Source organism: Mastacembelus armatus, chromosome 8 (assembly GCF_900324485.2).
Source record: "Mastacembelus armatus chromosome 8, fMasArm1.2, whole genome shotgun sequence".
In the NCBI taxonomy this organism is placed as follows: domain Eukaryota; kingdom Metazoa; phylum Chordata; class Actinopteri; order Synbranchiformes; family Mastacembelidae; genus Mastacembelus; species Mastacembelus armatus.
The window spans coordinates 21662047-21689450 of NC_046640.1; the positions used below are offsets into that span (position 1 = coordinate 21662047).

At 47.5% G+C, this 27404-nt stretch overlaps 1 protein-coding gene across 1 annotated transcript in view; it reads left to right on the plus strand.

Moving 5' to 3' along the window:
* Positions 1-222: 222 nt before the first annotated feature.
* Positions 223-27404, plus strand: part of usp43b (ubiquitin specific peptidase 43b) — a 41920-nt gene continuing 14738 nt past the window's right edge. Inside the window, exons 1-8 of the mRNA XM_026325752.1 lie at positions 223-1130; positions 4445-4591; positions 13358-13461; positions 18160-18252; positions 20214-20349; positions 20809-20953; positions 25439-25598; positions 27262-27373. Coding sequence (XP_026181537.1) covers positions 519-1130; positions 4445-4591; positions 13358-13461; positions 18160-18252; positions 20214-20349; positions 20809-20953; positions 25439-25598; positions 27262-27373 — 1509 coding nt within the window. The 5' untranslated portion in view covers positions 223-518. The remainder of the gene's footprint in view (positions 1131-4444; positions 4592-13357; positions 13462-18159; positions 18253-20213; positions 20350-20808; positions 20954-25438; positions 25599-27261; positions 27374-27404) is intronic.

Here is a 27404-nt window from a genome sequence, read left to right on the forward strand (position 1 = left end):
ACAATCCAATATTTCACCAAACAATTGGAGTCAAGTCCTAAATAGAACAGAACAACTGCAGAACACGGTTATGGATCAGTATAATGAATCTAATAATGTGATATTGGAGCCGTTTGGACCATTTTCCCGTACTGGAGTCCGCCCCTCCTGCCTCCGTGAGTGGGGAGTGGGAGGGCGCAGTCCTCCAGCAGGCGAAGCTGGGAGCGATGGGAGGGAGCGCGCAGTGCTGCGGCCGGAGCGGCTCAGCGGAGCGGGGCATGACGGGATGCTGCTTGTGACAGCGGCGTCGGGCTGATGATGAACGGGTCGAGTAAGTGCTGGATGGACGAGGAAGGTGTTCTGTCAGCGCAGGGCGGGATAACAGTGTGCTGTTGTTGTGCCTCCTGGCTCCACGATGGTGTCACCGTGCGCTCTCCCCTCTGCTCCCCGGACAGAGGACACTGGCAAAGAAGTGACGGGCCGGCGTCGGAATTCACACAGTTATCAGTCTGAGAATAGACCTGCGAGGGAGTAGAGCCATGGAGAAGCGCAGCAGAGCCAAGGAGGAAATGCCGACATCGAAGGAGGAGACGCGCAGGGGGGAGAAGAAGCCGAAATCTGGGAAGCTTTTCCGAAAGAAATCGCTGAAGTCTGTGGGGAGTTTTATGAACAGAATCATCAGAACTTTGGGCACTTTCACCCACTTTGGAGACCCTGACGCGCAGGACGCGGAAGACGACGACGGGGGTTTTCGGAATGGCGCACCTTGCACCCTCAGCGCCAGCTCAGGAATCCACAGGGAGGATGTACAGGTGTCATGGGAGCGAGTGGCGAAAAACACTTGGAGCACGGGCAGAGAAAAACTACTGTGCCAATACGGAGACAAAATCCCAGGCGTTCTGGGGCTGAAAAACCACGGGAACACCTGCTTCATGAACGCCGTGGTCCAGTGCCTGAGCAACACCGACCTGCTCGCAGAGTACCTGGGGCTGGAGCGGTACAAGCTGGACCTGAGTCAGTCCGGAATAAACGGGGTGGTGGACGGTGGGGAGACGAGGGGTGACCGGGGAGAAGTGACGGAGCAGTTGGCTTCGCTCGTCAGAGCTCTGTGGACTCTGGACTACACCCCGCAGCTGTCTGTGGACTTTAAGGTACCCTGAGACCACCACACAGTTCCAGTGCTTGTCATTCACTTTAACACCTACTTTAAAATGGTTAGTTCCTTAATCTGCAGTCAGACGTAATCACAGCCGCTGCGCCATAAACACCACCACAGACCAGAGGTGTCACAGATCTTACCGGTCTGTTCCCAGAGACCAGGCCCAGCACTCAGAGCTGTCACTCCAGGCCTGTGAGGTGACAGTGAGGCTGCTGCTGCTGCTGCAGGTCCCCATTACTGTGCCCTGACATTAAACCCTAAAATCAAAGCTTCACTCCACAGTGGCTGTGATGAGTTTAAGCTCATCATCATGCAGCTCATTGGCTGATTGCTGTGCACCTGTCACAGGCTGAGTGGTCCAGGTGGATGCTCCGCTGTGCGTTATTCTGCACAGGAAGGAGATGAGTTAAGAAATGGTGGCTGTGACAGAGTCCTATCAGGAGACCCTCAGGCTTCCCTGCTCTGCCCATGCCAAAGAAAGAATGGGGCCATACTTTATCTGCATTTAGCTCTTTGCTGTGGATTTCTCTGAGCCGTAGTCCAAGGCAAGAACAGATAATATAGAGCAGTGAACAAAGAAACTCCAACAATGGATCTATTCTTGGATGTGCTAATTACTCTGCAGGAAAATGGTGCGAGTTTGGCTGCTGGAACATCTTGACCCAAACTGCAGAGGCACAAATGTAACAGCGCAGCCAAGAGCCTGTTGTTTGCTGAGTATGAAATCCAGTCTGAATCAGTTTAACATCGATTCACCTGTTTCTGATAAACCAGCCTGTTAAAATAAATTCTGTCAGCTGCACCTCTTCCTGCCAATAAAACCCCCCGACTCCACACTCCGATTTCCCTCGTCTCTCGTGGGAGTCTGGTGTTTTCCAGACAACAATCAGAGCGTGGAAACATTATGCCAAGATTAAAAGAAAAACACTAAACACTCCCTGTTGTATGTGATGAGATGTTTCCTGTCTGAAAACACGCACACACACACGCCGCTGTGCTGCTTCGCTGCGGTTTGTGGCCGTACAAGGTCCAGGGTTCATGCACACTAGACCTTCTGAAATTGCCTGTTGAGTAATACCGCAGCTGCCTGGAGGGAGGCATTATAAAATAATCAGATCGCTCCGAGGCTCGGGCCTCTGAGGCTAAATTAGCTCCCAGTTCCGGGAAGTCCAAACAGAAAAGGTTTGGTCTTTGTTTAAATGGCTCGATTAATCTGTTATTTTGGGAGCTGCTTATCAGTCTTTGCAGGCGTCGGCAGCCGGATTGACAGGTACTTTAAAGACACTGCCTATCTTCATGTCTGACAGATGTACCAGCGTTTTTATTCTAAAGCTGTTCATGTGCAGCTCCCCTGTAAATGTAGAATCATCGTGGTTGGATTCAGCAGCGGCCTCCTGGCAGGTCTGTCGGCTGCAGAGTCCCAGTCGGGAGAAAAAACAGAACACGGTCCTGCTGAATACCTGGCTCTCCGCCACATTCCTGTACCACCTGGCCTGTGGGACGGCAAAGGTGAAAGGAAGGAGGCAGCTTTTATAGATGTTCTCTAAAGATGAAGCGTCTCGTGCTGCTTTCTGATATTTCTCACTGTCAGCGGTTCCTGAGCTTCCACCCTCACAGATGTGACTCTGCCTCTGCAGCTGAAGGCTTTTGATCCGGGCCGTTCTCGTGTGTTTTCTGATTCCCCCCTGGAAGGATGGTGTGTTTGCACAGAGAGGCCTGGTCAGGGACAAAGCCTGAAACTCAAACAGTTACTCAACAGCTAATTTAGTGGTTTCCAGAACATGAGACGCCTGAGAAAGAAGGGGAGTGAGGGAGAGCACGACAGGAATTTATCCTCCTCCATATCAGTGGACCTGTTCAGCTGAAATACATGTTGTGACGACACTGGGCCTCTCGGGTATGTGTCAATATTTACCATCCCTGGTTATTTCCAATGATTATCTAAGTTGCTGTTTGGGGGAATTCAGATGTGTTGTTAGAGAACTAAAAGTAAACATCTGGAATAATACGGAGTAAACCAACTGAGATGGTGTCTGAATAAAAATAAAACCAGCAGGCAGATGAAGCTAAACAGTCCTGAAGAAGAAGTAACAGAGTTAAATGCTGTTGGAGCAAGAGTTGAAATAGTTTTTTAACAACATGTTGCAGTATTTCAAACCAGCTGATCAGTGTAAGGGGCAGATGGATGTCGCGTTTTCCTGTTTTGTCTTGAAGTTGGATGGTTACACACTTTCCTGCAGCCCTGATGTCACCGAGAGACAATTGGCACCTTCAGAGAGCAGCAGGTAATTACTGCTCCGCTGTAATGGGCGGCTGCACGGCAGCTCTGGCTCGTTGCGTGTCCACGGCTGTCGATCGCGTTTCTTCAAAACAAGCCTGAGGGTTTTAACAAACACCGGATTGTCTCCAACCAGCGTGATGTAGAAACACTTGGCGTCGTGTCAGATATGACAGCTCTTCAGTCTCACAGTGCAGAGGCCAAAGCTGTTCAGTATTTAAATCATACGTGTGAGTGGAAACACGTCCAACGCAGCCACTAAATGCTTGTTTATCTTATCTTCAAGTAGTTATTTAGTTTTCTCAGCTAATCAGCAGCAACAGCAGCTCAGACTCTGACATGCTGGTGGTTCAGTCAGGTCTGCTTCAGTCTCAGCCTCCTAGTTTCAAAGTGTCCTACGTCACGTTAAGGTGTAGCAGCCGTATGACATGCTGGTGGATTATGAAGCAGCGGTTACGGTCGTCTATTCCCTCTAATCTCTTATCGCCGCCTGTTTCTCCAGGCTGCCGCTGCATGTAGTTAATTCCTGCCTGATAGAGTCAAGTGCCATTCCCATTAAAGTCACATTATAGTGTGTGAGAGTCAAAGTAGTCTGCAGCTGAGCTTTAGGGAAAAACCTTCAGATGAAGAGGGAAACTCTTATTATTAACACGCGTGTTGATTCAGGCCTTAGACAAAGGCAGATTTTGCACATCCACACTCTGAAATGACTCTGCATCTGTCGACTCGAGGGCCGGGTGCAGACGAGGGGAGCATGAAGAGTGCAAATTTGCAATATCAGGATTCCTCTGATCAGCACTGTGTGGAGAAGGCCCGGGCCGAGCTGCCCATCCAGGAGCCCCGGTGCTGCCAACAATCACAGTCGGACTGTCAAACCCTGCTTGACGTTCGCATTTTGTGTGACAGGGATGTGTTTTTATTTTACAGTGAAGTAACATAGGGGATCATCTGGACGGGCAAATATATTCTTGGGTTTCCAAAGGTTTCTAACAGCCACACACATCATCACGTCTGTTTTCCCTCTGCAGACTGTAGTGTCCAAGTATGGATCACAGTTTCGTGGTAATTCCCAACACGACGCCCTGGAGTTCCTCCTGTGGCTGCTGGACCACGTCCATGAAGACATCGGCCTGGCCTCGCACAATAACAACAACAAGCCCAAAGCTCCAGGAAAGGTAAGAATCAGGCCGACTATCATTTTTATGACTTAGCTCACACTCAAGACGCGTTTACTAACGTGAAACTAAATTCTTTTTGAACAGGTTAGTGTCTCAGACCAGTCGATCCCCTTTTCCTGCTGTTTGGAGAAGCTTCTCCTCTACATGTTTTTAAACACATTTTCATTTTACATTTGACAGTAGTTGTTCATGGTTGCACCTTAAGGTTTTTGTAGATTATCCGGTCTGGTCTGGTCTGGTCTGGTCTGGTCTGGTCTGTCGTCTTATGAATTTTTCTAAAGGGATTTTATTCTTCAACTTCAGTTTTTGGTTGATGCATTTTCAGGCCGTATATTCATGAGGCTGTGATAACATCCATCACATGCAGCAGTGCAGTTACCAATGGAGCTAACACACACACACACACACACACACACACACACACAACATCAGGTGATTTCCTTTGCCAGTGGTACGTTTCTGTGTTTGTGCTGTTTCTTATCAAGGCTGAAGGTGTGAACCGGGCTGATAAGGGTGTCCAGAGGTTTTCTGATAATCCCACAGACAGCACCGTTAGCTCTTCACTTCAACCTCCAGCTCTCAGAATCTGCTCTGCAGTTCTCACAGCAGTGTGAGGCGTGCAGCCTCGCTCTGCGTCTAATGCATTGCCTTTGGCCAAAGCGGTGATTTGGTCTTTGACTTTGTCTCAGAGCGTCTCGTCCTCGGGGCAGGCCTGCGGGCAACGGTGCATCCCGATACTCCTCGAATGGAACTTTGAACTGCTCTGCCGTGAGCCATTAACACAGAGTTTTCATGTATTATTAAAACCAGGTTTTCACTTTTGAAATAGACGTCCGTCTTTTTAAGAGATTTATCAGGGTGATAACCAGTGGCATAATTTATGAGACATGCTGCACTTGTGTTGGTGAGTCATTCCAAATAAATCCTGTCAGACTCAGTGACCCTGGTTTCCTGAGGCCCAGCCTGCGGCCATTTATTCTGTTGGATCATCATCGGGAGAATTGGGAGACGCCGGGATCAGGGAGTCTTGCACCCTGATGTCTTGAATGTATTTTACATAATTTCACGCTTTTTCTGTGAAACAGTTGTTACTGACGTGTAGCTTTCTCTCGTATTCAGTGTTTCAGGCAGTGCACTGTCAGCACAGAATAGCATTACAAACCAAGGTCAGGCTGAAAGTGCTTGTGAGTCTGTGGATGTAATCCCATCTCCTTTGCAGTTCTTCTGCTCAATCCTCCCATTAGCATGTGAGAGATTCAACGAGACAGAAATCACTGTGTGTCTGACCTGAGAGGGGGAAAAAACTCCAGCGACACCTGCTGTGCTCAGGACAACTTTATGTGGTTCACATAAAAGGAGTTTTTCTTTCTCACTCTGCTGAGCCTGATTCGACCAAGGACTCCATGTCCCCGTATCAGTTACAGCTCCACCAAATGTACCGTTCTTCAAACATAACTCTCTGATACAACCTGAACTAAATGTCCATGTCCTGACGTTTAATTCAAGTTGGGGTGAGGATGGGGAGGGGAGGGCTGTCCTGGTCTGGACTGTGTCTCTGGGTGCACATATGTCTGCAGAGGACATGACAGGAGGTCAGGACTGCAGAGCTGCTGATAAGGTCTGTCATGGTGAGTCTGCAGCACCTCAGGGAGAATGTCGCTGCACCTCGTTAACACCCGAGCTGAGGTGAAAAACAGCCCCCTGATTCCCAGTGGTGGAAAGTAACTACATTTTATTCAAGTACTGCACTTCAGTCCAGTTCTGAGGTATTTGTACTTCGTCTGAGTATTTCCATGTTGTACTACTTCATCCTTGGACTTCACTACATGTCAGAGTCAAACCTTGGACTTTTTCCTGCTCTACATTTATCTGATAACTTTAGTTCCTGGATCCAACAAAATACAGACTGATCATCAAACTTTATTGATCCCCGGTGGGCTCATAGCTCCACCTTCACCAGCTCCAACATTAAAGTGATCAACACAATAATCATCAATAATTAGAATCCAATAATATCAGATCCATTCATGTGAAACGGGCCATTCTGCACAATGAGTACTTTTACTTTGGATACTTCAAGTACATTTGGATGAGGGTGCTTTTGGACGTCACTTCATTCTCTCGTTTAATGGGGTAGTGAAAACTTTAATTAGGGATTGTTCCAGAAGAACATGCTGCTGTAATATAATAATAATATGCTGCTGTAATAAAATAATAATATGCTGCTGTAATATAAACTGCTGCATGTGAATAAATATCCACTGGAGACAGAGAGAGGTGGAGGGAGCAGCACTGTGGCCTCTGTCCAGAGCAGAAAATCTCTGCTGACAGTCGTCTCTTATGTTTGTCCAGACCTTCTTCCTCGTCATGGTTTTCAGTTTTATCAGTGAGGAAACATGCAGTCAGACATGCTCTGCTCTGTATTTGAAATAGGAGCGAAGGAATTCTGCTGGCCCATGAATCACAGCGCCTTTTTCTCTGCTCCGTCCTCTAAGTACCTCGGTGAAGTGGTGGTATGCAGGCTGCTATCGCTGCTCCACCCAGAAAGGAGGCTCGTGAAGGGCAGAGGGGGCCTGTCTGCTGGCAGGAGGAGGGCAAGCGAGAGAAAAGTGTCTAAATCAAGAAGCCGTCCGGCCTCATCGCTTTCTGTTTGCTTGTGTGTTTGTTGGTTCACCTCGGTGTTAATCTCTGCTGCCGCTGCCCGACTGGAGCTCTGATGGTGCTGGCTGGCAGAGTCATCCAGGGTCACAGCCAGGCTGATGGGAGGCGTCTGCCCCGTTTACCAGTCCACACACGTCCCCTCGCACAGCAAAGGAGTCAGCAAGCTCCTTCCTCTCCTGCTGCTAATTCAGGAGCCTGTGCACATTGTTTTGTTGGTTACCACTTAGCACAGGGGAGCCAGGGACCTGCCCCCCTCCGTCCACAGTCCCCTCGGGCTGGATGTGCAGTCGCAACCACTGAGCATCAGAGTAGCTGGAGCCGAAGTATTTAGTATTTGTAATGGAGGGCGACAGCTCGCAATCCTGCAGACACACACTACACACTCAACATTTAGCTTTGCCTCCCATGGCTCTGACTGTGGCGTCGTACATTCTCTCTTTGGGTGTTGATGGTTTGTCACTTAGGAGACACAGTGCAAGTGTGAAGCTCCCTCTCCCTCTCCCTCTCCCTCTCCCTCTCCCTCTCCCTCTCCTGCCGCTGCATGAATGTGTCTCTTTGTAAGCTCCAGGAATAAAGAGACACTTGTTGTGCAGCCCGAGCACAGAGCAGGAGAGGTGGGGAACAGTGAGCAGCAGTGACAGTCAGAGAGGAGAAATCACTGTAGAAACGCTGGAACGAGGCTGTTTGCAAAATGTGTCTGGACAAGCAGGGACCTGTTTTTATAAAACAAGGCCAAACTCAGACTGGACATAGTGAGAAATGTCTGTCACAGTTACTCAGAGCCCAAGGTGACACTTTCACACTCCAGTAGATTATAAAACAATTATAATTATTTACATATTTTAAAGCAAAAGCGGAGAATCCTTATATTTGAGATAGAAATATAGGAAATATTTGTCTTCTAAACATGAAAAATGATCACAATCACTTAATAAATCCACTAGTTGTTTTGCTGTACTGGAAATCACTGTTTCTGTAGTAAGCAGGTCTGTACCGTTTGGTCTCGGTCCTGATCCTCCTCCAAGATTTCTCATGTCCCCGCAGGACACGCCTGGAAGTGCAGGTCTGAAACCACGGCCGGGTGCTGCTGCTGCTGCTGCTGCTCCTGTCGGGCCTGGTTTTTGTGTACTTCCTGTTCTGTGGTGTTCCTCTCTTCTCTGTCTTTCGTTCTGTCTGTGCTGCCAAGCTGAAAGCTTCCTGTGGCTCAGAGTCACCCAGCTGGAAAAGCAGCTTGGAGGGACCGTCCCGAACGTGACCGCTCTGTGTCCGAGGTCCTCCCTCACCTCCGACCCAGGTCTGTGTTGGCTGGCTGAAAGCCTTAAGCCGCCCACAGATGTAAGTCAGAAATTAACTTAAATATAGTTTAGGCCGTTCTTGAGAAAAGGTTCCTACTGCTCCAGACAACATTATGCATCACCAGCGGCTTAAAGAGCCGTTAAAGGTCTAACCTGTGCTCACGCTCTGCAGGGAACCCAGCCCAGGAAACATTTGCTCATTATGGAGAGCTCTCACATTAAGACAAACAAGGTTGCCACGTGCTTTTGTGTGTGTTTGGAGTTCCCAGAGACACAACATGGGGGTAATTACTTAAAAAGTTAAACATTCACCAGTTAAAAGTCTCAGCAGCACAAATCAAAGCGAGAAGAGTCTTTGTCTGAGAAGATGGAGGCGCTGAAATGCTGTAGTATTGACTCCTCGCCCTGCTGGGCCCCCTACAGGCGAAGTGGACGGGAGAGATTTGAACAGTTTGTAGAGATAATTTGAGCAGACTTCTCTTGAGTTAATTTGAGTCTGCCTGAGGAGACGCAGCAGTAATTATCAATCCATAATGCCAGTTTAGAGGACCAATGGGAACAACAGGAACAATGTTCAGTTTTCCAACTTGGGAATGTTCCCACATGATTCCTGAATGTGAGGCTGCAGAGCAGGTAACCAGCCTCAATCAGCTTCACAGAGAGCAGAAACCAAACGAGTCATAATATTGTTCTCGTGCAAGTTACTACATTAAAGGGAGATTATGCTGATTTTTCAAGCAGATTCCTGATTTTAAATGTCTATGTTTATGATCTATGTGCAGAGCTCTTTGGAACCCCAGTGGAACCATGACACTAAAACCTCCCTCAATGATCAGCAGCGTCTCAAACTATAAATTTCACGCTCACGCATTAATGTGACTATTAGCACAGGTGAAGCTGAACATGTAGACGTACACCCACCCACAGATGGACTTGTTCATACTGACAAACAAAGATGGGTTCTCCACAGAACATTACACGTTCATTTCCCCCTAAATATCAAAGTGAATATGAAAACCAGGACCACACTCATTAAATTAGAGCGGTGAAAACAAATGCTTGTGCTGTTATCCACCAAGAAATCATTTTATTTTGCTCGGAGGACTTTCGTGCGGTGAGAGTGATGTTATTAAACAGAGATTTGGCAGCAGTGGAAACGGCTCTGCGTTTACTCGGGATCCGTTTCAGCAGAGAGGATGCAGATGCACAGATGAGCGGCTCACTGCCGAGTCTCTGTCAAAACCGAGACTGTTGACTCGCGGTCATCCATACTTCAGCATGAAAGCCTGAAATCACACAGATTTACGGTGCACTCCGTCCCCTCGGGGAGGCTTTCAATAATTCACCCAAAAGATGTAGCTGGAAGTGATTCTCTGCAAGCAGATCCAGTGTAAAGGAACTCAGGCACTCTCACTCCTCTGTGTCCCCCCTCCAAATCCCCTTCCTCACTAGACCACCTGCCTCATCCTGATGGGCTTTTAGGGCTGAGGGGGAGGTCGATCATAAAGGGGGGGAGTATTCTCAGTAATGGCCCTGATGTGAATAATTTAAACAAGCCGTGGAAACACACACGGGGGATGGACACGCTGCTGCTGGAGGAAGCACTAAAGCAGAGTGACTGAGAACCAGCCCCAACAGCAGATAAACCCCCGTAGCAAAGGAAGCACCACGGCAGGAGAGGCAGCGCGATCCCAGGTGGGCGGAGAGACGCCGCATGTGTGTCTTTATCGATTAACATGCAGGAGACTGAGTGTTACTGGGTAATGTAGTAGACACAGCTGACATACAGAGAGCTGATGAATAATGGACAGTTTCCCTCCACGTCTATAAATAGTCCCAGTAACACAGCCCATTATCCCCCCCCCCCATGGCTGGTCCCTCAGGCTGGGGTGCACTTGTGTGGACCTGCTAAGTGCCCAGACATGGGAGCATGGACTCAGCCTGACCCGAGGGCTGTAAGTGAATGCTGTGTGGACAGAAGCTGTACACTGTGCTGGACGGGGGGGGCAGAGGGTCAGTACACCTGGTGAGAACGTACCTGTGAGGGTAGAGATGTTACACAGCTGGTTCCTGGTGCTTTTATATGAGTACCACTAAAATATGAAGTCACTTCAAATCCTGCCCCTTCAGCATGATGTGTTTTGATGCCAAAGCCCAAAGAGAACAAAAACACAAATGTTTGAAAAATGAAGCCACGCGACCTTTACGCAACCTCGCACTGAAAACCAGAAGGTCAGACCAGGTGAGACGCTGCACCAGGATTATCTGTAGAAACTGCTGGTCCACCATGTGGAGCCACGTTGCATCGGCCCAGGTCAGAACTCAGGAAGCTGCTGTTATCCCTTTAAAGTTTTGACTCCCACCAGTCTGGACCCCTGGTGCATTTCCATCAAATACGCTGGTATCACTGGTTTTTCTCCGCTGTGTAAAGAAAATGGTCCTTTTGAAGCAGCTGATTTTCTAGTCCCCCTGCGGACTGTGCTGCTCACTATTCAGCCTCATGCTGTATCTTTGTCATTTATCTAAATCTCACAAGTCAATTACAGAACACTGAGGTGGCGGCGTGATAGGATTGGACTTTTAATTGTCCCCGTGGCACCGACACACTCCCCCTGTGATATGCAACAGAACCTCGCTGCAGAACATATTACGTTTTTCTCCTTTTATTGTGGAACTGCAGAGAGTACTGCTGCCTTTGCCCATGTGCCTGACTGATTAGGCCTGGATCCAGTCTGCTGGTCCTGTTTATTGTCAGTGTAATGAAAATCAACAGCAGCACAACCTCCAACCTGATCTCCCAGCTGAACGAACAGATTTACTGCAGCGCTGTAGGGTTTCAGCTGGGTGTACCTAATAAACTGAGCACTCTGTGGAAGAATACTGCAGCACAGGTGTAAAAAAGACATTTCACACTCTGGTGAGAGCTGTGTCCTAGTCAGACCTGACTCTGAAATAGCTCCTCACATGTTTTCTCTCTCTGAGCTGCCTGTTTAGTTGCGTTTTATCGGTTTGATGGTGGCAGATTTTTCTGACAACCAATTTCAAAGATAGCATCTCAATTTCAAACTGGCGCACGGCACCTCTCGAGACGGACCCCCTATTATGTCGGGGGGTCACTTAACAGCCTGTGAAACAATCTGTCAGCCCAGCGGCAGTCGCAGCTCACGCCGTGGGAATTTCTATCTGGCCCTGATCATTTGATGACTGAGGCCTTATCAGGACCACATGTCAGCACCCATGTAACCTGCCCCCCCCCCCCGCCTCTCTCACTGTGCTTAAACATCCACATCAGCAGCAGCAGCAGCAGCAGCTACTGTTAACTCCCAGCTGACGCCTTGCAGTCTGGTGACATGGCAGTGCTGGGCATGGGTTTCTGAGACCTGATAAGACCAACTGAGTCTGCACTCTGTGGCCTGAATGTTGCTTTGTTATCTCTGCATGAAGATAGCAAAGGAATTCATTAGCAAGTATGTGGGAGGAAAGTGGAGTGAGATGCAGAGCCTGTTGGCAGTGCATTTTAACTACAAAGAGAAAAACCTCATGCACTACATTTCTGACTTCACCTTGGATGGTTTAGCTGAGCGGGAACAAGCGGATCAGCTGGGTTGCACGTCCCCGTGTGCTGGTTCTGAGGTGTTTTCTGGAGCGAGAGAGGAGGAGGTTTTGTCATTGTGCCTGTCTGCTGAAGCACAGTGCAGCAGGAAGGTCAGGTTTCAGTCTCTGCAAAGCTCCAGTGCCTTTCGAAGAATAGACTGAGCATTTGAAGTGGTGGTGAACTGTGAAGGGCTCTCCTGTCTCTCGCTGATTTCTCTGACACTGATCCCCCCCCCCCCCCCCCCCCCCCCCCAAACCACAACCACCTCATCCTTTCAGGCCTGTTTGTCAGCGCAGGTCATGGTCGAGCTGTCGGCCTGGGAGCACTGGCAGCCAGTACGGGATGACGAGCTGGAAATGGGAGGAAGAGTAAACGCAGAGATAGAGCTCAGAGTGCGTTTTCGTTCGGTGCGGTCGGCCTCGGGTGAAAGCACAGCTGAAATCATACGATGACTTAATGCATCCTCAAGTACCCGACTTCTACCCCGGGCTGTGCACTGATAGTGTGCGAGCAGAGAAATGCTAACAAGGAGCTTGTCTGCAGCCTGATGGCCTTTTAAGCAGAAGCACTTGGTAACTGAAAGAATATTTTTCTGGCTGCTGAGCTGCTGATACAGTCCAGAGAAGGCTGTGACCCCTTATTAGGACTTTTAGCACTTTCAGACTTTAATTCTCTGCACAAAGAAATGGTTTGGACACTTGACTTGATTGTTTATAATCTCATATTTAAGATTAACTTAGTCTTACTAATTAGCAGGTTTATTCTTTTGTCTTGCTGAACTGTAGATTTTGTTATTATTAATAATAATAATAATAATAGTGATAAATACAGATTTAGATTTTCTCAAGAACACATTAAAGTTTAAGATCAACTGCAATGAGGTTTATTGCGTTTTTGAATCAAACTTATGCTGCAGCCGTGTTTGTCGGACGCTCCCTGTGTGTTTCGTGACCTGGTTTCACTGATCACACTCAGTTTTTTATCTTCTGCTTTTATCTTCATCCGAGGCCACTTTGTGGATGAGCTCATGAAAGAATAAAGACATGGGCCTCCCACAGGATCATGTTTAGGTTCATGTGATCACCAAAAAAAGCAAAAATGTGCTAAAGGTTCATTCCACCGATTTTGAGGGGATGGGGATGAGTCTCCAGTGCAATATGTGATGAATCTGTGCAGAGCACGGTGTTTATGAGTCCCTCCTCTGTGCTGCAGGGTCCCGGTGGAGCCGAGGAGGTGCTGTCTCCGGACGCGTACCAGTCCCAGCAGCCCAGAGTCCAGCACAGCTTTGTGCAGGAACATTTCCAGGCCCAGTACAAGTGAGTCTCCTTTCCTAACGCACCACACTCACACCTGCCACAGACGAGATCTGCAGAGAACTGTCACCATGTGAAGGTGTTGTAGAATAGAAACTGAAGGGTGGTTTGTTTTTTTTTTTAACCTCACCAAAACCAAAAAAAAAAAAACCACAAGAATTAAACAGTTGGACTTTCTGCTCAAACACAAACTTTGTTAAATTTGTTAAATTAAACCTTTGATTTGTTCCCACGAATGTCAGAAAACCCAGTGCTCCTTCATTACAGCTCATCTCTCGCTAAGTTAGTGTTAATTAGCATAATGGACGGGGCACTGGGATGCACCGGGCCCAGTGCATCCTGGGTGTTGTAGGAGTGTTCAGCTTGGGAATAAGATGTTGTTCTCACAGTTTTCTCCAGTCGCAGGGCATTTACAACATTATTTACTGTTTGACACATAAAGGGCTGAGCTGGATTAAAGGATCATCTGTGGATTGTTCATTTAATGTATTTTCTCAGTGCAAAGCAGAAAAGCTCTTCATGTTTTGTGTAAGCGTGTTTAAGTATAATCTGTGCTTCACGCCGTACTGTACCTGCTCTGTGCCGAAAACAATTATCTACCATATCATTATAAATTCAGTTTACTGCAAAACACCTCAGATTACTACATAACCCAGCAAGGATCTGAAGGAAAACTAATACTTATACCTCATAGAGCAAAAGTAAAAGTGAATTAAGTGTTGATATATCATCTAGGACCGACACAGAGAGGGGGGAGCATGGGATCCCCAAGCCAAACAGCAGACCAGAGCGACACTCCCAAACCACCTTGCATATATTGTTGACATCTTTACAGTCCCGGTGCATGTGCATGTACGTGCCTTTAAGAGGATCAGGGCAGAGTACATACAGAGGAAGGGAAGGGCTTCATTAACAGGATAATTCACTGATACAGATAATGATTTAATACATCTCTGGCCTTTATGTGCACAGAGAGCGAGGGCTGATTCCCACACTGTGCTGCTCCGGAGAAGTGATATAAAACCTAATTGTTTAACACCTGTGCAGCGAGGTCATCTCACCACCCACCCGCATTTATATGGTGTTTACGCGTCACTGATCAGAGTGTAGCAGATGTAATGAGATGTCATTATTGGTCCTCGGAGACACAGATGGCTGGAAGCAGTAAATCTTCACCTGCCAACTAGTAATTACCAAACAAAGCAAAAGGACTAGTAGTGAAGGAGTCACTAACCTCTGTCTCGAGTCGGGAACAACAAATCCCTGTGGTTTTTACGCTGCCGAGATTCTGTGCCGGATGAAATAATTGGGGTTGTTAGTTAACTCGTGAATTAACTTGTGAATTTCTCAGGTGTGTTTTGGATTTTTTTCTTTGCTGATCTGATTTTGTGCAGCAAAACCTCACAAGCAGGATTTTTTTTTTTGTAGTATTAACAAATCTCACGCAGCTGGATGTCCTCACGACTCCCATCAGTCAGTCATCCAGGAGATAAACAGGCAGTTCGTTTTTTTACATAATGTAAACATCTGTCAGCTGTGGGCTGCAGAGACTGGAGCATCATTCACAAGTCGAGTCTATCTGCCAAACTCATCCATGTCCAACTGGAAACATTTTTGATGCAGTCAGTCATTTTTTTGGGTCCAGTCAGGAGCTGGAAGAGCAGCTTTGTGTAAAAATTGGAAAAGACATTTATACTGTGGTTGTTTCCTCACAGCTTTTTGCAGGAAAGATTTCTTGGTTTTCCTACCTTTTATATATTTTCCTGCTCCAGTTTTATCCACGTGGTTTGAAACGGTCCATCGAAAGTAAAATGGTCAAAGTGAGACTGTGTGTGAGAGACTGCAGGGTGGTCGGGGCCATCATGGAGGCTGAACAGTGTTTGCAGTGTCCCAGTACGCCCCTCCTGTTTACCAGGCGCCATATAAACCCAATAATATCAATACATTTACATGTCCGTGCCCCAGTCACTCACCTGTCATCTGATGTTCAGGCAGCACTGTCTGTCAGTTTCTGTATCCAGCTCCTGACGCAAACCTCTGACCAAACTGACCGATTATTGCAGCACAACCTAAATAACCCAGTTTTAGTAAAATCATCTGTTGTCAAGTGTCAAACCTCAAATGAACCTGCACACACGTACGAGGAAACACGAAGCAGTGAGCGCCACAACAGATGACAACAACAGACAGAGCTTACCCACAACGAGGGTCAGGGTCAGCCGCTCGCTGCAAGGCCGCACTTTTATGTTAGACAATGGCGAAGTTACTGCGTTTTGATTGGTGGCTCACACAGGCACTGGTCCAATCTGTCAGCATCACCTGAGGATGGGCAGGTGCAGCTGCACAGGTGAATTTACACGCAGAACACTTGAAGAGTTAGACGCACACTCCCAGGGAGGAGGGCGGGAGGTTCTAGATTCATCACCAAAGTCCGATCTATGTTTAATTAATAAAACTCTTTAAAAACCGGTCTATATCGCTAACGTGTTGTTTGTCGGTGCCGTCCTCCATCTGCCAGTTCCTCGGAAAATTGGCATCTCTGTGTGACTGCCAGTAATACATCTGCCAGAGCGCGTCTCTTAATTGCTACCCTCGCTGTCAAATGTTTCAGCTGTGACACCTTGGGTGTGTCTAGTCAGGAAGCAGCAGTCTCAGCAGCCTGGCAGGCAAAGTTTGTTCCTCTCACCCACTCAAACGCTGTGGCAGCCAGGGAGAGTGGGTGAGGTGGTGCAGAGGGAATATATTTACATGGCCGGGCTGACTTAGCACAAACTTTACAAAGCAGCTCTAACAGATACAGTAAGTGTTGACAATACAAAGCCAATGCAAAAAAGCAAAAGACACCATGGGGCTGCGGACTTGGCACTAATATTTCGTGAGGGCCTTCCCTCTGGTTTCCTCTGACGGGAGCCGTCTCATTTTGCAACACGGTGTCTGATGGGATCGTCTAGAGTCGACCGAGCAGAGACTTATCCCTGTAATAGCCTGGTTTGTCACCGTGCAATCATCACAGCCATTATACATGTTCAGACCAGTCGGATCACTGTCCAGGCCAAGCCCAGAGTCACTGGTTCTTAATTCTCACATGCTGCAGCTGGCCAGAGCGAGTCAGGCTTTATTTTGTGAAGAAATGGTCATTTTCCTTTGTGTCAACCACAGCTGTCGCCTCCGTTTCTCCTGAAAGACTGGAATAAACCTGGAATAAACCTGGAATAAACCTGGAATAAACCTGGAATAAACCTGGTTTATAAATCTATTGCTTTTTACGCTGTGGTCCAGCAGGTAACTTCGGTCAAAGTTATTAGACTGAGCCGACTGCTGGGCTGCTGGAGTCGGTACCTGGTCCTGTGGCGTTACCAGGCCCAGTCATTTACCTGTTGGTCCTGTGAATGTTGTGTGAAAATCCTTCACCTCCCAACAGAGGAAAGTTCTCATATGATGCAACACTAAACTGTTTTCTGCTTTTCTGTGATATATTCTAACCTTCTCTCTGATATTTGGTAAATATCATTAAACATGTGATGCCAGCAGAGGCACGACACTACCAACAGTAAAACCTGCTGTAAAAGATAGATAAAGATGCTGAGGGCTACTGGGGAAGGTCTGGAGCTGTGTGTGTGTGGAGCATGGAGCTCAGAGTCTCTTCAGTGTGACTGCATCCCAGACCGGAGGATCCGCCCCTGCACGCCTGCTCCATTAGAGCATCAGAATATCGCAGCGCAGGGCACATCTATGTTTAAGTGGAGCTGAGTGTGATTTGTATGCGTGGAGTGCAGTCACCCTCGCTGTTTCCTGGCGGGAGTAAGACATCCGTAGGGCAGCCATTCCACTCTGCCAAGAGGGAGAGCTCCACCGAGAGCCGGCGTTCAGCTGGGTTTGCTTGAATAGAGCCCCATTCACTGCCCCCTCTCCTGACCGCCCTCCCCCGACGGGGCGGTCAGCTGCCTTCCTATGAGGAAAACACATTTCCACAGTTCGTCCGTGGCTTAATTTCCCTTGGTGGGACGTCGTGTGACGATCGTAAAGGGGCGACACGCTCCGCACAAGTTTGTTGTTAACTTCTGTGCAGCGTGGTGGTCCTGTGCTGCAGCAGCAGGGCTGCTGAATCAAAACTGTCACTGATGAAAAGTCATTTCACTTCACAGTGTCAGATTTATATCTGTCGTGCTGCTAATAAAAGAAATGAAGCAGTAAATCAGTGCAAAGACAAAAGGCCTTTAGTGAAAATGAAATTATGCCCCGGATGTTGTTGTGATTTAATGACCTTAAAAGAAGGCGTCCACACCTGGACACACCTGGACAGAGCTTTGTCAGCTGCATCTAATTCAGATGCAGAAGAAGAAAAATCTGTTTCTCTCTGCTCAGGATCCACTAATGGCATCAGATTTAGAGGCACTGGTGAGAGTGATGCAACAATATGGAAACTGCTTCACCCCGGGGTGCTTCTCCTCGCCACACCCCCAGCCCCAACCCCGTGTCTCTCTCATTCCCAGCACTTACATCACTCATCCTCTCCTTTCTCACAGTCAGATCCAGCCGTCCTGAATGGAACAGCGTGTTCGTTTTTACCGTGTTGTTCGTTTTGTGTAATGGGATTAAGCCGCTGCCCCGTCCAGACTTAATCAGGGGGACTTTGACATTGATCTGGGTCGGCACAGACGTTTTTTAAAGACTAATGTGACTGTTCTCTTGCCTCCTCAGGTCTTCGCTGACGTGCCCCCACTGTCTGAAACAGAGCAACACCTTTGACCCTTTCCTCTGCATCTCCCTGCCCATTCCTCTTCGTCAGACCAGGTGAGTGTTAAGAGGAGCACAGCTGTTCAGACCGCTTCACCTCCCAGGTGTTGTAATTGAATTTGAATCAATGTATCATGACCCCACACTCGGTTTGAATTGATCAGGTCCTTTAAATGCTGTTTGACAAACAAACCACGGCCTCTCTGCCATAAAGGCCTGGCTGATGGAGCTGCTGCAGGTTCCCCGTCTCTGTAGAGGACTTCTGAAGCTCTGTCACAGGGACCGCTGGGTTCTTGGTCTCCTCCCTGACCAAGGCCAGACTCCAGGAAGAGTCCTGCTGGTTCTAGACTTCTTCCAGACTGAGGCCACTGTGGTCCTGGGAACACTCAGAGCTTTAGACCTGGTTTTATCACCTGATCTGAGTCCCTTTTAATCTAACACAAACACTAAGTAGTAACCTCAGAGCCATGCTCCGATTTGAGAGCTGTCCATCAGCCGTAAGTCGGAGAAGAGTGTGGTCCAGTTAGAGTAATAATAAGCCGACAACACCCGGCTTTGTTTGGGCAGTGCTTCCAGCAGGAACACAGGTTATTGTGAGGCTGCAGGGCTGGTATCAAAAAGGAAAAGCTGCTGGTAAACCCTTTCACCACTGAGGAACAATGTCTTATTCAACTTCACATCCCAGCACCCTGCAGGTCAGCGGGGGTCAGCCTGTTCAGGAAATCCTGACCTTCTCAGGGAGGGATCCCCGTTCACTCCTTTTCCAGCCAGAGACCTCCACATGAATAAACAGAAAAACAATAGTGTGTCACTGCGTACAGTACTTTCTGGTCTTTACCGTGTTCCAGTATTATCTGCATCTGTATTTATTAAGAGAATGATTTGAGCCATTTACACTGCAATAAGACGAAATAATAAATAATTACAAAGGTGAAGTTTATCTTAAATAATAAATTGCAGAGATATTATTGTCCCTGTCTACAAAATGTGCATGTTATTTAGCCAAGTCTCCTGTATCATAGTTTTTACATTTGTAAAAAACCAGCTGCTGCCTTAAGGCTTCCCTGTACCAACATGGCGGCTGCACCATGTTTGTGCTAAGCTAATCGCTAACTGGCTCCCAGATAAATTGACCAGAGAGATGAGCGTTTTCACCTCACTCTCAAATGGAAAAGAGAATAAATGCACTTCACTAACGAAGCTGGTGAAGACAAAATGTGCCCTTTCCCTTTGGTGGTTGCTCTTTCTGAGGTTTGCCACAGTTTTTTTTCTTGTTGTTTTTTTCCTTTTAACGTTTAATCCTTGAAATAGTTCGTTCAGGTTCAGCCAGCATCCCTTTTAATTTGGGGAATAGTTTTTTAAGAGCTTCGCTGTGACAGCGTGCCAAGCTGGTTTGGTTTATTTGGCGTCTTTTCTTTGCACTTGGTGGGAGAAAACACGTCTGAGGGGACAAACAGATGGATTGTGCTTTATATATTTGTGTGTGTGAAGAGATCAGCTCAGCTCACAGCCAGATCATGTCTGTTTGTTAGCAAACTAACATTGTCTGTGCCTGGCAGTGCAAACACATGACGCTCACGAGCTCTTTTGTTTGCACTGCGCACGTGACTTAATCGGGTGCAGTAACTGAGCAGCACGTTAGGGCCGAAGACTCAATATCTGATATATTTTGCTTCCTTCCTGTTTGTCGTGCTGAGATGCAAACAGTCAGTTCCTCCATATAGTTTCTGACGCCTGTGTCTTTTGAGGCCCTGATGGTGTTTCACCTGCTCCTGTCAGCGTTGCCTCAGGAGAGGTCAGAGCCAAGCACTCGCTGTTTTTAAAAATGCAACAGAGATTCCATTATTTTGCACACATAAAACTAAGTCCTAATGATCTATTATTAATGTTAAAATGTATTGATTTATTCATGAACGTCTTCTTTTGTCCCTTCGTGGCCGTAGAGGAAGCTGCAGCGAAAAGTGGCACAGGAATCACAGTTTTGCACCGTCCCTGATCGTGTGTTTTCCTGTGTGCAGGCCGATGTGTGTGACTCTGGTGTTCAGCACCAAAGGACAGAGGTACCTGCGGGTCGGGCTGGCTGTGCCTCTGTTTGGCTCCGTGTCCTGCCTGAGGAGGATGGTGGCCGACGAGGGGAAACTTTCTCCGGACCAGGTAAAGTGGGAGGAAATACACAGCAAGGCTCAGGGAAGTTGGACAGATGGTGATGACTGAAGTAAACCTGAGGAACAGGAAGTTAAACTAAAATAAGAGTCCAAAACAGGAAGTTTATAGGGATCCAAACAGCCTGAGTGTCACCAATAAGCCCAGATCAGGGCCCGACATGTGCGATCCTCCCCCCAGTGCAGTTAAACACACACGGTTGCATGTTTAGGCCACATCTGCATCACATCTGCAGCTGAAAACCAAATCCCCTGTGATTGGTCCCAGGTTCTTCCTACACTGTCCTGTTTGAATCCAAATGCTTCTGTCGGAGAGCTGCAGCTCGACCCCCAGCTCAGAATTCTTCTTACTGAAGCCAACGGCACAAAGGTTTCTGCTTCAACGTTCTACGTTATTATTAGATGTAGAAGGATCTAACATGTGTGTGTGTGTGTGTGTGTGTGTCTGCAGGTGATCCTGACAGAGGTTTACTCCACTGGGTTTCAACGCTCCTTCTTTGATGAGGCCGATCTAACCAGCATCGCTGAGAATGACGTCATCTACGCCTTCCAGGCCCCGTCCCTCTACATCAGAGGAGGCTCTGCACGGATCTCAGGTGACTGCAACCAGTTTGTCTTTGTTCTGCGGAGTGGAACCACTTTAGTTTTCTTTGCTCGGTGGAACCCTCGGGACATTTCTCACAGGACAGTGTGAATTTCATCCATCCTCTGCAGATTGTCTTAGAAATTTGAATCAGATTCTGAGGAAATCAGCAAAAGAAAAGAGGAGGTTGGTTTGTTACAATAAACAGCTGGTGGAGGTGAGTCCTCCAGCTGCTGCCACTGAGCCACCACAGAAGAAGAAGGTAATTTGGGGGGGGGGTTTGAGTGAGTCAAAGTAATAAACCTTTTTGGTAATAATGTCAGGCAGGTTACACACAGTAGGTGGCACAGTGGAGAAGCGGTTAACACAGTCGCCTCACAACAGGAGGTTGTGGGTTTGAACCCTGCTCCATGCAACACATTTGTGGGAACAGAGACACTGAGACAGTAAACTACATTGTATAATATACGTACATTTATATAAAATATAAAATACACGCTCATGCGCCTCATCGTGAAGACGTTTAAATAAAAACCGGAAAGTGTGACCGGTTTGCGTACGATGGTGCGTAACGTCGTCGTAAACCCGCCCTAGTCCTCGCTCGCCGGGCTGCGAGTCCCAGCGGTGTCAGCACTGTGACTTTTAGTGCTGTAATTTATGCTGCACAGTGACCACACAGAGCACCGCCGGCAGTCTGGCACAGGCGAAATCCTCCTGGGTTTCCGCCTGCTGGGCTTTATATGGAGACTCTACATCAGCACTCAACACGCAGATTGTCCCGTCAGTCGCGCTGATTGATATGTTCGTCCCTGCGAGAACGCACCGACAACCTTTCCGTCTTTAAAAGAACGTTAACGTCTTCTTCTCTTATGTCACCAACAAATGATGGCGAGGTTTCTCTTTCTAATCACTCCTGAACCGTGAGGGCAGGTGCTGCTAAAACGTGTCACTGCCTCGTATCGTCCGTCCGGTGTCACTTTTTCATGATGGGACAGCAAACACTCACCTTTGGACCCAGATGGCAGACGTCACACTCGCATCTCGTTAATTACTCACGTAAATGACAAATTTCTATCATTTATTTTTATTTCCCTCAGTAAAAGTTAAGCAGGAATATTTTCTGCCTCACGGTTTGCAATTAATCTCTGCTGTAAAATCAGAAGAGCATATGAGTAAAGAGCGTCATTAATACTTCGTGTTAATGCATAAAAAGCATAAACTCTCTGATCTGAAGTGCTTTCAGACTGTCTGGCACCGTAAAGATGTGATCTTTTATGCCCCTGCGGTAATTACTAAATCTGAAAGGTCTGAGAGACTCTTAATCAGTTGTCCATAAATGCTTAAATGAAAGTAAAAATCTTGAGGCTTGTGGTTCAGATGTGAGGAGGAACAACAGACTCACCAGGGGCCTCGTTAGGGCCGAGAGCAGTGATGTCAGATTTTTTTATGGTGTTACGACGGCTGTGTCCTCAGGCGGTAAACGTGTTTAAGGTGGAGTCGGTGTGAGCCGAATGTGCTGTTTGGTTCTGGACTCGATTGTCTTATTAAAGTGAGTGAATGAACAGATTACAGCTCCTTGAATCAGCCCAAAGACAAACCAGCATATTGTCCCTGTGGACCCGGGGCCTTTCTGTGTGGAGTCTGCATGTGGTCCCTGTGTCTGTGTGGGTTTTCTCCTCCCACAGTCCAAACACATGCAGGTCAGGATTAGGGTCTGAACCCAGGTGGACCCGGGGCCTTTCTGTGTGGAGTCTGCATGTTGTCCCTGTGTCTGTGTGGGTTTTCTCCTCCCACAGTCCAAACACATGCAGGTCAGGATTAGGGTCTGGACCCAGGTGGACCCGGGGCCTTTCTGTGTGGAGTCTGGATGTTGTCCCTGTATCTTAATTTTCAGTCTGGGAGCAAACTGAAGTTTAAAAATAAAAATGATCTTCACAAGTTTAATTTGAGAGAGAACTCGTCTGTGTTATGGAAATTACAAAGCAGAATATCAGTGTGAGGGTTCTGTGTGCCAGGGATGAGACTGCAGTACACGTCCACCTGCCAAAGAATATTTGGAAAACAGATCTTTGGCTTTCACGGTGAAATATCTGTTTGTTTTTCCTTTGTCTCTGTGACAAACAGGGAACAGGTTCTCAGTCCTGTTTAATCGTCTCCCAGTGTTCAGCAGCGTCGGATCATCCCTCAGACTGGACTTTGGGTTCTGTTGATAATTTCATGGTTATTATAGGACATGTATGATTTCATGTCCACCTGTCAAAGCTTCAGGGTTTCAGTTTCTAGACCAAAGGATTTTCCTGATAAACGTGTTGTGGAAAATCAGGCGATGAGGCTGCAGGAGAGATAAACCCGTCAGACCTCAGCCTGAACTATTATTATGGGATATTTCAAAAATAAACATGTATTAAAACATCAGAATAAACATGGGGCCAGTGATTCAGTGTGAGACCTCCATTGTTTTAAAAACACAGCAGGGAGCCACACTTAAAGCAAGAAAACCTGTACAGGTGTGGGACTGACCTGTGCAGTTACTGGGATGTGACGGGGCTTCGGGCTGTGGGACAGTGGATCCTTCAGAGGCCGAGGTGTTTAATTATGGGCTTCCACGTAGTCTGGCTGTGTTTGGTCTGGCTCATCCTGCGTCTGTTTGACAGAGAGAAGCCTGGGAGTGCAGAGCAGTGATGGGTTCACAGGCTGCCTGCGGTTTCTCAGATTAGTCAGAGGCCTGTTGATGATAAGAGATTAGGAACAACACGTCAGCTGAACAAATGAACTTTTGGTGTGTGTGTGTGTGTGTGTGTGTGTGTGTGTGTGTGTCTGGTCCCTGTGGGAACTGTTCAGCACATACACAGGTGAAAACAAACACCTCACACTTTGACCATTATTCATCCTGTAAACAAGGCAAATAAAATCGGGGGGGAAAGTGACGAAGCCTTGAAGAAATGTCTGGAAACACTGCAGTTTATGACGGCGGCTGTGGAAACGCCTGATTTAAAGAGCGATGAGCGGCAGGGCCACCGCCCCCCCAGCACCCGCGTGTAAATCTTCACGGCACAGACCAGGAGGTGACTTTTACTGCTGCGTCATGAAGTTTCACTGGGTGTTTTAAAAGGACGTTTTCCCCCATAAATATTGTGTAACTTGTTGTTTTGATGCTGAAAGTTTTAAACAACAGCAGAGGATCAGAGACCAGATGAACTGAGAGAAGAACAGATGAACTGAGAGAAGAACAGGTGGACTGGACTTTTATGGTACGAACAGGGTTTAACTGCACGCACATATCTGTAATGATTCACCACTAAAGGCCAGTTTACGGTTCTGCGTCAAACCTGCACCACAGGCGGATTGTGCAGCATCTTTTAGGTCCAACTCCAACATGATCTGCTCCGATTCAGCACAGAAGCAAAATCAGCTTTAAGGCCAGAAAGTAAAGAGAGAATGAAGGGACAGAGACGGTGAACTGAAAGAAATGTGAGAGGAGAAAATGAGAGCAGTGAAAAGTTAAGTTTATATGTCATAATCATCCATCCATCCATCATGTAGACCCCCTTAGTCCTAACCAGGGTCACGGGGATCTGCTGGAGCCTATCCCAGCTCTCTCTGGGTGAAAGGCAGGGGTCCACCCTGGACAGGTCCCCAGTCCATCACAGGGCCACATAGAGACAAACAACCTCACACACTCACACTCACTCCTATGGGCAATTTAGAGTCACCAATCAACCTGACATACATGTTTTTGGACTGTGGGAGGAAACCAGAGTACCTGGAGAAAACCCACACAAGCACAGGGAGAACATGCAGACTACACACAGAAAGGCCCCTGATGGGTTTCAAACCAGGAACCTTCTTGATGTGAGGCAGCAGTGCTAACCACTGATCATGTCATAATCATCTTGTGCATATTTATTAATGATAAAAAGCAGATACGACGACTGCACCGATTGTTAGAAAAGGCCTGACCTGTGATGAATCGTGTGTCGGGTGTGAACAGCGGCGGTTGATGGGGAACGTCAGTACTTTCACATCTGTCTGACTCGAATTTACCACATGATTTCTCCCCACGAGCCGATTGGCTGACCTGAGTGCAGCGTCTGTCTTCTGATCTCAGCTCAGCCGAAGCTGTCGCCGTCGGTGGAGACGTGAAGGGGCTGGAGGGAACTGGTGCTGCCTGGCACCCCACCAGGACAGGATGTGGAGCAGAAGCTGCATCAGATAAAGCCTCCTGCTGAGAGAGCAGGCAGCCATTGGGCCATCTGTTCTCCCCTCTGAATCACTGCTCCCCAAATAGAAAGCTGCTGTCTCACCGCTTTACATACCTCAGCTCCTCCTCGCTCCTCGTTGGAGGTGTTAACTTTAATGATCACATTTTCCGATCCGCCTCTGAAGGCGAAAATGTCATGTGCTTCATGCTGTCAGCTATGAATGTAAAATAACCCAGTCAGCATCAGCCACAGCCGACAAACCGTGTCTCTGGATTAATGTATCATCTCGTTTCCAGGGTACCACCACAGCCTGCCATCGTCTCCGTACTCCACCGGGCCTGAGGGTCAGAGGTTACCTCCGTCTGGAACGCTGTCGTCAGAGTTCATCAACCACGGCCCGGTCAAGATCCTGCTGCTGGTGTGCAACGCTGCAGGAACAGGCCAGCAGACTGTGAGGTGAGCCTTCTAAACCGGAAACATGATCCAGATTCTCATCTAATGTGTTAACTCTGTGTCTGTCACCAGGTCTCACAGCAGGAAACAGCAGTTTGTGCTAATTTTGGATGTTTTAATGAAAGAAATGACAAAATCAAGCGACGTTTCAGAGCCAAGCCTGAACCAAATGTACGATAAGATAAGAAAACTGCCTTGTTGCAACAGCAAAGTGTTTTAATCCAAAAGGCAGCGTTTAATTATTTCATATCACAAACACATTTCTGACAAAGCAAACAGCTGGGAAATCACCAGTAAACCCAGTGAGATCTGATGGTTCAACTGTGCACAGACCTGCTTCATCAGGGGGCCTCCCTGTACCAACATGGCGGCTGCACTGACACGTCATGAGGAGTCTGTGACTTTATGTTTGTTTACTGTGTGAAACCAGAGACGCTGTAAAGACGCTGCTATGATTTGATTTATTTCCATCTTGGTTCTGAGCTTTTCAAAGACACATTAAATTAAATACCAGCCACATATAAATACAACAAAGAAAATGACTTATGAGGCTGTGAACCGTCAGTCACTTGGGTTTATGTTTGTTTCACCTCTGCCTTTACGATGAGCTCGTCGTCTGTGTTCGGCCCACGTGTTTTATTTCACATCAAGGTCATGTCAGCTCCGCGCCGCAGAACAGACTCACAGATCAATGTGAGACGAGTTTCAGATCAAACGCCAGACGACATCTGGCACGGTCCGCCCGACGCCCGTCAGAGTCAGCGGGGATCGATGTAGGTGAGCTCGCCAACGCCGCTGTAAGAGTCCAGTCCATCCACGAGGGCCAGGTCTGAGTTTCTCCTTCAAACGCCTCTCTGGCGTGGATCAAACCTCCCAGCTCCCTCGCCGGATGACAGCACGGGGACAGATGGAGGACACGTGTGTGCCAAGAAAATGACACTGGGCTCACATCCTCGTTTCTCGCTCTGCTTCTCTGTCGAAGAGCATCGCAGGTAGACTTTGGAAAGCTCTGGGTGTTGTGGGTTCAAACGGAGAGCAGTCGATGAGGAATGAATAACTAAACTATTTAAACCCCCCAGGACAATGTGTACTTTTACTTTGGCTACTTCAAGTACACTTGGATGCTGATACTTTTGTAATGTTACTGCAGTAACGTTTTGAATGCAGGACTTCTGCACAGTAGTACTCTGTGTACTACTGTGTACTCAGTAGTAGATGAAGCCCAAAATATCTTTCAGACAGATGATGAAAATAACTTCTCCTCATTTTGGGTTAATTCTGTTTTGTCTGTTCTCATGGTCACAGAAACTTAATGGTTTCCATCCTGAGCTCAAACGCAGCAGCTTCTACTTTGAGGATCTTTCTTTGTGGCGTCAACTTATAATCAAATGGGAGAGTTACATGACTGAGGGTCTGTCTGGTTTCTACTGTTTAGTCTCAGAGTCTTTTCATTCTGTTCTTGTGTATTAATCTGCAGTTTCCTGGTGCTGCTCTCCATCATCTTTCACTCTGCATGTGGCTGTGTGATCTCATTTCAGAAGGATGGCTGTAATGATCCTTCTGCTGATAATATTAATAAACAGCTTTTCATTACAATCGGGTCAGCAGACGTGTGGTTCAGTTTTTCTCTGTAACACCATCTCTCCTGTCCCCTTTTTCTTTTTAGGTTTGGGCCTCCGTTCCTAATGAGAGAGGACCGGTCTATTTCCTGGGACCAGCTGCAGCAGAGCATCCTCAGCAAGCTTTATTACCTGATGATCAACGGGGCTCCGGCTCAGGTAGGACAGCTGCTAATAATAACAACCTGAG